General features: G+C 39.1%; 1 protein-coding gene across 1 annotated transcript; it reads left to right on the top strand.

Annotated features, from left to right (window-relative positions):
• Nucleotides 1-3,122: 3,122 nt before the first annotated feature.
• trip6 (thyroid hormone receptor interactor 6) lies at nucleotides 3,123-12,073 on the top strand. Its single transcript, XM_042401361.1, has 11 exons — nucleotides 3,123-3,207; nucleotides 3,704-3,739; nucleotides 5,923-6,157; nucleotides 6,871-6,974; nucleotides 7,143-7,256; nucleotides 7,385-7,972; nucleotides 8,363-8,459; nucleotides 8,548-8,717; nucleotides 8,812-8,990; nucleotides 9,095-9,215; nucleotides 9,748-12,073. Exons 3-11 carry the CDS (start codon nucleotides 5,932-5,934, stop codon nucleotides 9,877-9,879), a joined length of 1,731 nt encoding a protein of 576 aa, XP_042257295.1. The 5' UTR covers nucleotides 3,123-3,207; nucleotides 3,704-3,739; nucleotides 5,923-5,931; the 3' UTR covers nucleotides 9,880-12,073.
• The last annotated feature ends 699 nt before the right edge of the window (nucleotides 12,074-12,772 follow it).

Below are 12,772 nucleotides of genomic sequence, written 5' to 3'. Positions count from 1 at the left end.
TGCTAAGGCTAAAATATTAAGCATATATTATAGGTTAGCACTAAATTCATCTTATATGACTCATTTGAATAAAGCTTTTTTTCTAAACTAGAAAATGGATACAGTTATAATGAAGCTTTTAAAATTTGGTGGCCAATTTCCACAGTTAACTCTGGTTTTTGGGAAATACATGTAAATACTGGGTTTAACATAGTTAAACAGATGCACAGTTGCAATAATATTGCATGTAATTTGGAATATTAACCAGAACCCCGCATCCTCATTACTGCACTGCACACTGATTTGTACAATGTGCGCATCTGTAGTGTGTATTTTTTGTATTTTATATTATGTGTATATGTTATTTTACTATATATTGTATGAAAGCAGAGTAAATATATACAATGTATTTAGTTATTTCACTGTGTATCTTGGACACATATGTTTCTTGGGGTGAATAAAGTTTTATTTAATCTTATCGTTATTCATTTTAACGGTATTGCAATCTTCCTTGTCAAATTTTTTATGTGCAAATATAAATAGTACAAACAATTGTTAAAGTCCCCTTCCACCTAAATATGTGTTTTGCTTATTGTTCCTCCAGCTGAATGTTTGAGCTTCACTGTGCAGAACGTTGCACATGCAGAGCTGAAAGATGTTTTCACATTCATCTGCTGAAAGTGGAAAGTTTCTCTGCGCTTGCCTTAAATCTCAGTTTAAGGCGTGTACTGTACTTAAAAGCATGATTTTATGACATCACAACTGGTTTGTAGCCGTTTGTGGTCCAACATGAAACTTACACAAATGTGATGTGGAAATTTGAAACCTCCAGTACACAAACTCGCAGGAACATATTAGGGGAAAATCAAAATTAACCACTGCACACTGAGATGACTTTACTGTGACTTTATTAGGAGTGAACAATGTGTTTCGCCTGTAGCTTCCTCAGGTTTGTTCAGCACAATTGCATGAATACTCACAGTGTGATAAATACATCTGAGTCATATGACTAATTATCACAGTCTTCATTTTTTCAAAGTGAGCATTTTACAAAGGGCATGACATGATTAATATTACACAGAGTTAGAAGAATTGCACCATTTTACATCATTTAAACTTCATTAGAAAGACTAGACTATCAGTTCTACAGCTGTCTCTCTACACCATTAAATGGGAAGACCTAGTGGTTCATCTCTCCCTAAGAGTCCAAATAGCCCGTGAAGAGAGAAAGTTAATATTTACATATTACAGATAAGAACTCAAATCCTGTATTTCATAAAGTCTATAAGGTTTAATAGTATTCAATTCATAAATCCAAAATGTCTCCTTTCTTCAGAGCTGGTTCATCAAATTACCATCTCTTGAATTGGGTTGCACTCTTTCAATGCTGAGAAATTTTAGGGAAGTAGCCGACCCATGGTTTTTCTCCTTGTAGTGTCTAGCAGTGGCATAATCCATATTTCCATTTCTAATGGCAGCCTTATGCTCAACAGTTTGAGATTTTTGGCCTACATTCATTAAGCCACATGAGCATTTCAAGATGTAAATGACGTGTGTAGAGAAACAATTGATGAATTCTTTCATATCATATTTCTTTCCTGTATGAGGGTGATTGAATGTCTTGGTATCAAGTGTGTTTGAACAGTGTGCACATTTTCCACATCTATAATTTCCAAACACTTGTTGAGAAAGCTGATTAGTATGTGAAAGTCCTTATACATAGAACTGACATCAGTATCTCTGACATTTCTGCATTTCTGCCTAGCCAAGCAAAAACAAGGTCTGGAGGATGATAAATGATTCAAACTTTGGTCACATTCTAGGATTTTCCAGTGTTTGTTTATCTGTTTGACTTGCATAGATGCCGTACAGTATTCAGACACAAAGGTCTTTTGGATCTTTTGATTACTGTTAATGAAAATAGAAAATTGGAGACATCTATTTATCAAAAAGAAACTGACAGAAACACCATTTTACACTACAAGTTTCCACCCCGACCGTATGATCAGCAACATCCTATATGGTCAGTTTGTGAGATTGAGAAGAATATGTAGAAAAGAAGAGGATTATCAAACTAAGGATAAAGAAATGTCTCAGTGTTTTAGACAAAGGTGATATGACCAGACACTCATTGATCAAGCTATTGAAAAAGCTAACAGTGTGGATAGGGAAAAAAAACTTTTTCAACAGTTGAGGTGGAAACATGTAGTGTAAAATGGTGTTTCTGTCAGTTTGATAAATAGATGTCTCCATTTTTCTATTTTCATTAACAGTAATCAAAAGATCTAAAAGACCTTTGTGTCTGAATACTGTACGGCATCTATGCAAGTCAAACAGATTATAAAGAAACACTGGAAAATCCTAGAATGTGACACAAATTTGAACCATTTATCATCCTCCAGACCTCATTTTTGCTTGGTTAGGCAGAAATGCAGAAATGTCAGAGATACTGATGTCAATTCTATGTAAAAGGAACCTACACAAACTAATTGGCTTTCTCAACAAGTGTTTGGAAATTATAGATGTGGAAAATGTGCACACTGTTTAAACACACTTGATACCAAGACATTCAATCACCCTCATACAGGAAAGAAACATGATATGAAAGAATTCATCAACTGTTTCTCTACACACGTCATTTACATCTTGAAATGCTCATGTGGCTTAATGAATGTAGGCCAAACAAAGCTGCATCTCAAACTGTTGAGCATAAGGCTGCCATTAGAAATGGAAATATGGATTATGCCATTGCCATGGGTCGGCTACTTCCCTTAAATTTCTCAGCATTGAAAGAGTGCAACCGGATCCAAGAGATGGTAATTTGATTAACCAGATCTTGAGAAATGAGGCATTTTGGATTTATGAATTGAACAGTGGCAGTGGCGGCTGGTAACTCAAAAATTGGGGAGGACAGGAGTTTATAATCTGTTTGACTTGCATAGATGCCGTACAATATTCAGACACAAAGGGTTTTCTTTTAAACATAACCATAACCACTACTTGCCTAACTGTAACCCTAACCATAACCTAAACCACTGACCTAAAAATATTCTTTTTCCCAATTTGGGACACAGCTCAAGTCTGAAATTTGTCCCCAGAAAGTAGCCTATGACAGACCACCCACCCACACACACACACACACACACACACACACAGTAGCTACGTCACACATTGGGAATGCAGTGAGGAGCTGCTGCTGCTGCTGAAGGCCTCAGGATCCGCAACAAAGTAGGTTAACGACGCTAAACCAAAAAGAAAGTTATATATATACATATATAACTTTAACTTAACTTTGAACATTTAAATGGAGGCGTGGGTTATGTCTGTGTGGGTCATTTCTGGTGTTAGGCGTCGGTTACTTCATGGTTTTCCTCTTCGGTTGTGTTGAAGTTAGCCTGGAGGCAAGGCACGAGCTTTGCTCGAGTTCAAAACAGCCTAGAAAACAAGTAAATAAGGCTGTTATTAAAGTTAATTATGGCGAATTAACTTTCATTACGGGTTGTTTTACCAGTTAAGTGGCGTGTTTTACACAGAAATGACGCACAGAGGACAGATTTGTACAAACAACCGGGCAGTTAGTGTCTCTATTCATCCTAATGAGACAAGTTAACGTTGATGTGCGTAACAAGGTTACTGTTAGCGTCAAGGAAATGTGTTTTTAATGTGTGTTTAATGTGCTGTATCTGTGTCGTGTCTCAATTTTTATGTTGTTATTGATTTGTAGATGAGACCGAAGGAGAGGAGGGAGTCACTGTAAAAGGTAGGAAATGCTAATATGTTGCTAATAGCATGCTAGTCTTGATTTGCGATTCTTGATAGTGATATATTTATCATATTTCTCAACCCATATTGACGTAAGCCGTGTTGTCTTCTTGGTATTTTGCGCAATTCAACAACCACACATCGCTAATTACATGCAGCTACATTTAAACATGTTGTTAGCCGCAGCCTTTAGCCTTCAAAGTAAAGGCTTGATAATAATGGACTGTACAGAACGAACAGAAAGTGTGTGTAAAACTGAAAGAAGCTGTAAATAGAGGAAACAACCATTAAGTCTGCATTTGCTACCAGTTTCTTCAGCCGTGCTGGATTTGTCGATCATTAGTTTTCTGTGTTGCTGCGATGTTTAGTGTTTTACTTTGAAGTGGAAAAAGACACCGGATGTTTTCTTTCTTCATTCCTGCGTGCTTGACTCTCGTCTCTGTCATCAACTTTGACATTTCATCAGTTGATGATCCTCCTTTGCATTCAGCAAGAGCTTCAGCTAATAAATGGACAAATACGCGAGCTTTGTCTCTTTTAAATCACATAAAAACCTCACAATTGGCATTAAAACGCGGAGTGATGAAGGATTAATTTCCTGGCCCAGCCATCCTCGGATTTGAGTGTGTGCTCATCCGGATTCAGACAGGGGCTTAATTCAGGTCTATATCGGAGGTGGTGGTCACTGTGTAATGTCAGTGAAGTCCATGCTGAAAGTGCAAGGTTTAAGTTTAACTACAATAACTCCATGGATAAGAAATACAAGTCACTACTAAAAGAATACATGTCAAATACAAACCAAAAAGGCTTAAATCCAGTGTCCAAGCATTGTTTTTCTACATCATCCTTGCATCCATCATTATAATCCTCTTACCAACAAGGATTTATGATGGCTACACGACCCACATACAATCAATCTGAGTGGATTATTAATTTCTTCACTCTGACAATAGTGATTTGGCTCAGTTGGCCCTGTACTTGTAATCCATTTGGACACCATGTCAATCACACAATGGCTTTCCAAAACCGTTAAAACAGAGCCTTTGTGCATAGAGTTTTGATGAGAAATAATCATTAAACTTTCATTTTTTTGGTTATCATTTCCTCTATAAAGGATACATGTAATGACACATGCCTATCAGAGGTTACCAAATCACGAAAAGTGATAACATTTCTCAAAATTACTTAGTTTGACCCCTAATGGTATTCAATTTGTAAATACATATAAAGAAGAATACATGCAAATGTTTAAAATGATCAAAAATTTTGTTGCAAACTATTCAGTACTAAAAGACTCTTTTGGAAAACCAACAACAACCTTTATTTGCTTTCCTCCAGGTTCTCATTTTCCTTTCTATAAACTGACGCTGAAATGTATTAGATGTGTTTTTCCTTTAAAGAAGATCTGTATCTTAACGGAGGATGTCAGGTGCAAGTCAGCACTTTGTCAGCTCAGCTGTGTTCTCCAGTGTTGTTATTTATTTATCCCACAGATACATAATATATTGTTATGAGCCAGGTGTTCACATGTACACAGACACATATCATTACATAACGTTTCCTGTCTTGTTTTTGTCTCGGCTTCATTTGGAAATCACTGATTCTAGCGTGTAAACACCCAAAAACAATAACCATTGTGGTGGATAACAGGCGAGGGGCAACCACGGATTTGCACCTGTTTGTGTATCTGTGTACGAGTTTGATTGTGTGCGTGTGTGCGTGCACTAGACATCTCGTGTTTGTGTCTCGAAGCACACAAACACACACACGCACACACACACACACGTTTCAGGGCAATGTGCGAGCCTGCTGGAAATCCCCGAGCCTTTCAGAACGGCTGTTCTCTTCCTGCTCCTCAACTAGAAGCCTATTGTTCAATCTGTGTGTCCCTGTTGCCATAGGAAACAAAGCCTGAAGCATCCCTTAGTTTCCATTGGTTACCTATGACAAAAATACACACAAGAGCCACAGCTGTGCCCATGCAAATTCATACTAAAAGCTGTAAGCATAATCCTGCATATTCATTTAACTGTTATCAGGCAAAGCAAAGTCAGTATTGCGTAACACTGATTTGCAGTTAGGATGCAACTGTATTTGAGAAAAACTATAAATTAATGCTGCCGAAAGTCTGGAAATAACTTGACAGATCAGTTGTAACAGTAATATCGTCCTTGACCTCAGAAGCCTGCCATGTCCGGTCCCACCTGGCTGCCACCGAGGACTCTGGAAAGCCCAGAGCGTGCCGTCCCCCAGATGTCCCACTCTGCAGGGTCAGCAATCTACCGAGCCCCCAACAAGAAGGGCACGTCTGACTTTCGGCCAAAATATGGCCCCTATGACCAGAACGGAGGAGGAGGTGGAGGAGGAGGAGGAGGAGGGATGATAGCCAACAGGTACATGGCTACTGGACCCACAGGTGAGACCACGCTACTTGTCACATACTGTCAAATCTATTGTAGGACATGCTGGTGGTATTATTCCTCAGTTTATTTCAGATTGTAGGCACATTTTAATAAAGACACGATTCACACACATCTTATAAAACACACAAATATCTGCCTTCACCAGAGTACGTAATGTGCAACTTTTGGAAGCATTTACTCAACTTAATCCAAAATGCAAATACATTTACTCATTTCCTGCCACTGCTGGAACAGATAACAAGCACCGTAAAATCTTGGTATGTGCAATAACATCCGTATGCCTTCATTATGAGTAACCGATCTTTTTATAAATACAACAAAAGGAAGCAGTATGCAGAGTCATACAGTACAGTGTCAACAGCCTGGCCTTCAAATAAGTTTAGTAAATGATGAAGTCATCAGTTTGTCATTTTGTAGGGCTTCTTCTAAAATTCGGGCTTTTTCGAAGTCTGCGTCAAAGATGACGATTGAAGGAGCGCCCCGGTAGCCGAAAGGTTACAGCGCACGTCACATAACCGCAACGTCCCTGGTTCAACTCTGGCTTGGGACCGTTGTTGCATGTCGTACATCTCTCTCTCTCTCTCTCTCTCCTCTTGTTTCCTGTCTGCATCTCCACTATCAGCTCTCCATTAAAGGCAAAACAAGCCCAAAAACATATCTTTAAAAAAAAAAAAAGATCATTCAATGTCTGTTCTTCAATCAAAAGGTGGGCCTATTCATCATTCGTCTAGTGATCACTATTACTCCCCTCCACATGGTCCCAAAGACGACCGCAACTGGAGCCCTCACATAGACAGCTACGAGCTGATGGTAGGTACACCTCTAAGCTGTGGTCATTTCCAATCTGCCATATTCTAAAAGTTATAGTGAAACACTGAAAAAGTGATCACAACATCAAACAGTTTAAACATTTTAAAGTGTTTTATTAAATGTAGAGTTCTTATGTGCTAACATGTTTCTGATTCTGTTCTCTTTTAGCACCGTGGTCCTGAAAAACCAGTGAGCCATCACTCCAAAATCGATGCTGATATTGACTCCCTCACCAGTATGCTCGCTGATCTGGACAGTCACCCACATGACTCCAGCACACAAGTATGATAGTACACTTACTGATTGATTTTGACTCAAGGAATATTAGTGTAATAATAAATTTTAATTTCATAATCATTGTGCAAATTTTACCGTCAGTATTTAAATGTATTAATTTTCTGACTCCACAGCTGTACGACAATGTGCCTTACAACAAATACCTCTCAGGGGATCACTACAAGCCTGCACACCAGAGCGCAGGCCCTCCTCAGGGTCGGCCATCCATGGGCTACCCCCCTCACCCCCAGAGCCAATACCACCCGGCGCCCCCCTACCCCAGCGAGCATCAGACGCCTCAGTACTCCACTTCACACCAGCAGGACTACTACTCGTCTTCTTCAGCTCCTAAACCCTACCCTCAGCCTGTCCCGGCCTCCTACACCACGGCTTCAACTCCCACCGGGCCGAGGTTCAGCGTCCAGGTCAAGACGGCGCAGCCCGTCACCTACTCTCAGACAGGGAGGCAGGCCGAGCAGGCCTACACCCCACCCCCTCCTCGCCAGCACGTGTCACGCCCCCCGCCTCAGACAAGTCCGCAGGGCTGGTACTCCCAACACCCCAGCTCACAAACTCAGGAGATGCACTCTGATGAGGGGTACAAGGGGAGCAGCTCAGGGTCTGGAGGAAGAGTTAACCAGGTTCCCATGTCTAAGAGAGGGATGGAAAATAATCAAACAGGGTCAGGGGCCGCACTGAGTCCTGCTTATCAGTCCAGCAAGGTAGGGGGACAAACTGCATCTGTGTTTGAGAATGAGATGTGAGCTTTAAATGAAATTAAAACATTGTGTGAAGTTGTTTTAATCTCCCACATTGAACATAGATAAAATAGTCTTAATTTGGTAAGAGTTTGATTTAAATCATATCTGATCAAACAGTAAATAAACCAGATTATTAATCTGACCAGTTGTTGGATGCTAACTTTTGGCAGTTTTCAATACTCTCTACAGTCGGCCAAAATATAGGTTTGATAGCCAAGTATCATAAATATTGAAGTAATCTTGCAGTCAAAAGACTTAGTTGTGAAAGTGACCGTTTCTGCAGTTTTGTTAATGTTATCTTTGGGTTTTACAGTTACATATTTGTGATTTATGTGTCTTTTTTTTGTCCAGCAGGGGGTAGCAACAACCAGGCCCGAGGAGGAGTTGGATCGACTCACCAAGAAGTTGGTATATGATATGAACCACCCCCCTTCAGAGGACTATTTCGGTACAGTCCCACCACCTTAATGACTAATGACACTGCAAAACTTACATTCTTGAATTTAACAAAATAAAACAAACTCTTCCCCTTTCAGGTCGCTGTGCCCGTTGTGGTGACAACGTGGTCGGCGACGGCAGTGGCTGTATCGCCATGGAACAGGTATTTCACGTGGAGTGTTTTACATGTATCACCTGCCACGCCCGTCTCCGAGGACAACCCTTCTACGCTCTGGACAAGAAGAGTTACTGCGAGAGTTGTTACATTGTAAGTGAAAAAAAAGAAGCAGCCACAAACTAAAATTATAATTTCCTGTCATGCCTATTTTGATCTCTACTCCTGTGTCTCTTTTTCTCGTCAGAGTACTCTAGAGCGCTGTTCAAAGTGCACCAAGCCCATCTTGGACCGTATCCTGCGGGCTATGGGAAAGGCCTACCATCCTCGCTGTTTCACATGTGTAGTTTGTAACTGCTGCTTGGACGGGGTGCCCTTCACCGTGGACGCCACTTCTCAGATCCACTGCATAGACGACTTTCATAGGTACACACACACACTTTCCACACACCTGCCGAACACAGGGATGAGACGTTTTACCTGCTTTTCTCTCTGAACTAACTAATTCTGATGCTTGTTGTCCTTCGCAGGAAGTATGCCCCTCGCTGTTCGGTGTGCGGTGAGCCCATCATGCCTGAACTAGGTCAGGAGGAGACTGTCAGGATAGTCGCTCTGGATCGCAGCTTCCACGTCAACTGTTATGTCTGTGAGGTGAGTCAACTTTTTAGTAACTGGACTAAACAGGAAGGGGCAACACAAAATACATCAGGACCAGTTGATTTCTTTTGAGAGTTGTCACCAAAAAATGATGGCTCCGAGTTTTATTTGCATGTGCATACAGTTCAGATTGGCTGAAAAGTAAAAGACTGAAAAAGCAGTAAATGTAAAACACAGCTGCACAGTTAGTTTTCTCAAAATTATACTTGCAGTTAACCAGTGGCATCACGTAAAGGACTTTTTATAGGTCTTATTTAGACAATTAGAAAATTCATAAGATCCACCATCACCCTAATCCATCCCAAAGCTCATTTTTCTTGTTTTCCACAGTATCAGCCCTTTTAAGCTAAAATCTAAAAGTTGACTGAACATTGTAGGATTAATTCACCATATTTTCTACAATAAAAACTGTTCAGGCTTGTATTAAACTCACACTGAGTGCCCCAAAATATTTACAGTGTGAGTCTATGTGAGAGTGTTGAGTTGAACTGACTAAAGTCTCTGTTTTGTTTTTTTTTAACTTCAGGAATGCGGTCTCCTGCTGTCATCTGAAGGGGAGGGTCGTGGTTGTTACCCGCTGGACGGCCACATCTTATGTAAGAGCTGCAGCGCCCGCCGCATCCAGGACCTCTCAGCCAAAATCTCCACTGACTGCTAACAGACCAGCTGTGTGTCCGCTCCACCATTTAGTTTCTCCAGCACAGATTTTAGTGTCGGAAATTCATAACAGGAAATCATAAACGGTCGACATATTACACGTTATTGATATCGCAGACAGGAGTAACAGTTTTATACCCCTGTTTGTTTAGTCTTGTGAAGTATTTTTTGCGTTTTCTTTGGTTAGTCTGATCTTGAATTGATATAAACCTTGTTATAGTTCCCTCTGTTGGTATGTAGCCGCAATTTCATTTGCAGAGGGAACATTTTCTTACTGTTACTGGTTCAAATTAGAGATGGAGTTGTGATGAAGAGACCACCTCACCGGTTATCTTTTCAATCAGATTTCCTACTGCGTTTTCTTTCTTTTTGGTACACATTTACCCTGTTTTACATGTTAAATTCAGTATTCTTATGGCAGTAGCCTGACCTGCAGGCAGCTTGGGCTCCACGTAACATTTATCCACATCGGTACTGCTTAACTAGCAGAAAGCACATTATTTTCATTGTCAAAGACATTGAAAGTAGGAAAGGATACGAGACCTCAAAATGAGGGGTATTTTTGCAGAGAAGCAGCATAAATAATAATGAGAGTGATGGCTTGTCTCTGTGGAGTTTAGGGACCTGTACATTTGTAAAACACTTGGCGTCAAAGTGCTGAACTGCCTCAAAACAAGCATTTTAAAAGCACATAATGCAACAACAACTGTGACTGTATATAACAGGCTAGTTTGGTTTAACAAAGGAACCGTTCTCAAGAAACTGTGTCGGAAAGCATGTAGCCTTTAGTGCAGTGAAAGTTTGCAGTGAAGTAGCCTCATAGAACGAGAAATGTAGACGAAAGGAATGTGTAGTAAACTTTACAACCCAGTTTTTTTTTTTTCTCTTTAGCTTTTAAATGCTAGTACAATATTTGCTTGAACAAATCTTTACAGTTACTCTTATTTAGTTATTAAATCGACACTCATAACAGGATTTTTGCCATTTTTTTTAATCATCCAGAATAACATTTTTGAATGTCTACGAAACACAGTCTGCTTTCTTGTTTTTGTCTATTTTAATTTAAACATTTGTTGTTGGTTGATACTTGACTGTTACATTGAAGATGATGGTGCAATGAAGTCAAATGCTTTCTTCGGTCTAAAGGAAAACAGGGTGTTGGTCAATTATGGGGCTTGAAAACATCCTATTGTGTAAAGCTTGAGCCTCATTTGAAGAGTTTGTACTGTATATGTGCCATTTAGGGGGGAAAAGAGATACCTGCTCATGTAAAACTAAAATTAATAGTCATTTTTTATAGCATATTTGGTCAATTAATGTACTTGAAAAAACTACATCTTTTACTACTTTTACAGGCAGGTTATTCTTTAGATATTGAATGTTTAATTCAAGATGACGACTTCTTTCTCTCCCTTACTTGTTATTGACTTTGGCAAACAACTCTTCACTTGTGGATTTTATTCGTGTTCATCTTTGCACTCATGTGGGCCAAGTTGTCATTTTTCTGAGACTTTGGAGCTTACAGTATTTGTTACGTTTTGATTGTGTTTAAAACCTCTGTCTTTCCGTCCTGATTTTTGTATTTGTGTAACTTAAAGGGCTAGAAATTGGAAAGCCTTACCTCAAGGATGTCATTCAGTTTCATGTTGATCCTTTTTTGAAACTGGATCTGTCTGTGAACTCTTTTTTTGTGGCAGAACTTGATCATGCTAAAACGGTTCAGAGTTGCAATTTTTCATCTCTTGTTAATTTATCTCATTATGTATATACTGTATTAGCATTAACCTGCTTTTTATCATCTAGGTAATCATTTCATCAATGCTCAAGTGTCATTTTAAAAAAAAAACCCTCACTCATACCAACTATTATGTCTTGTAACTCCTTGAATCATAATTTTGTTCAGTTGCACAACAATCATTCATGTAGCCTCAGTGGCTAACAACTCCCTGTACGTTCAGTTTGAAATGCTGTGAATTTGAACTTGTAAATCAAAGCCGACGGTACCGCAGCATACCTCTGTCCACTGATCAATTCATACGGAGAAGGAGGCTGTTTTGTAACGAATAAGCAGGTTGTTGAAGTAGAAATGGCGGTTAGTTGAATTAATGGGAGAGCATGTGAGCCCAACAAGGCCGGATTTTCTCTCAATGCAGATTGTAGTAACATAATTGATTATTAAAATGTCAGCAAGTTAATCTGTGCGTTTGTCAGTTTTTACACAAACACCAACATGATGAAAACTTCAAGGGGCATTCCACAGACTTTATACATCAAGTTCAGGATTGGGTTGCACCAGCTGTTCTGTGTAAAGTCCTTCCTAAGTTCTTAGTAACTGCTGGCTAGTTTCAAACCAGTGGTTCAATAAATAAGGTTTCACTATTAAAACACAAGAAATGTCTTATATAGTAAACACTGTAGATGATGACAAATGATTTGTTAATTAATTTATTAGTTGTTGACTATTTAATTAATTGTCTTGTTTCTTTTGTCTTCTATGACAGTAAACTGAATATTTTTGGGTTTGTCAGAACAAAACAAGACTTTTGGGTTTTGGAAAACACTGATCGACACGTTTCACCATTTTCAGACATTTTATGGACCAAACAAGTAATTGATCAAGAAAACAATCAACAGATGAATCAATAATTAAAATAACTGTCAGTTGCAACCTTACACTTAAATGTGTAAATTGGTTATTAGGAAACATCTGTAGCACTACAAGAAGAAACCAAGTATATAAACCAGAAGTGACTGTAGCATCACAAACTGTAACATTACATAAAAAATAACAGTTTTAGGGACTAAAAGATCTAATAAACTTAACTGCCAATTATTTGTGAATATAGGTATGAGTTTGTTTTATTTCTATATACTTGGAGAAATATATGTGTTTT

The sequence above is a fragment of the Thunnus maccoyii genome, chromosome 22 (assembly GCF_910596095.1).
Source record: "Thunnus maccoyii chromosome 22, fThuMac1.1, whole genome shotgun sequence".
Taxonomy (NCBI): Eukaryota; Metazoa; Chordata; class Actinopteri; order Scombriformes; family Scombridae; genus Thunnus; species Thunnus maccoyii.
This window is presented reverse-complemented; position numbering and strand designations above follow the sequence as displayed.

Excerpts from the sequence above, each read along its gene's own strand:
- trip6 (XM_042401361.1), top strand. The coding sequence starts at position 5,932 with ATGTCCGGTCCCACCTGGCTGCCACCGAGGACTCTGGAAAGCCCAGAG. Across the intron at positions 7,257-7,384 it reads CACATGACTCCAGCACACAA|CTGTACGACAATGTGCCTTA; the intron begins GTATGATAGTAC and ends CTGACTCCACAG. Across the intron at positions 7,973-8,362 it reads CTGCTTATCAGTCCAGCAAG|CAGGGGGTAGCAACAACCAG; the intron begins GTAGGGGGACAA and ends TTTTTTGTCCAG.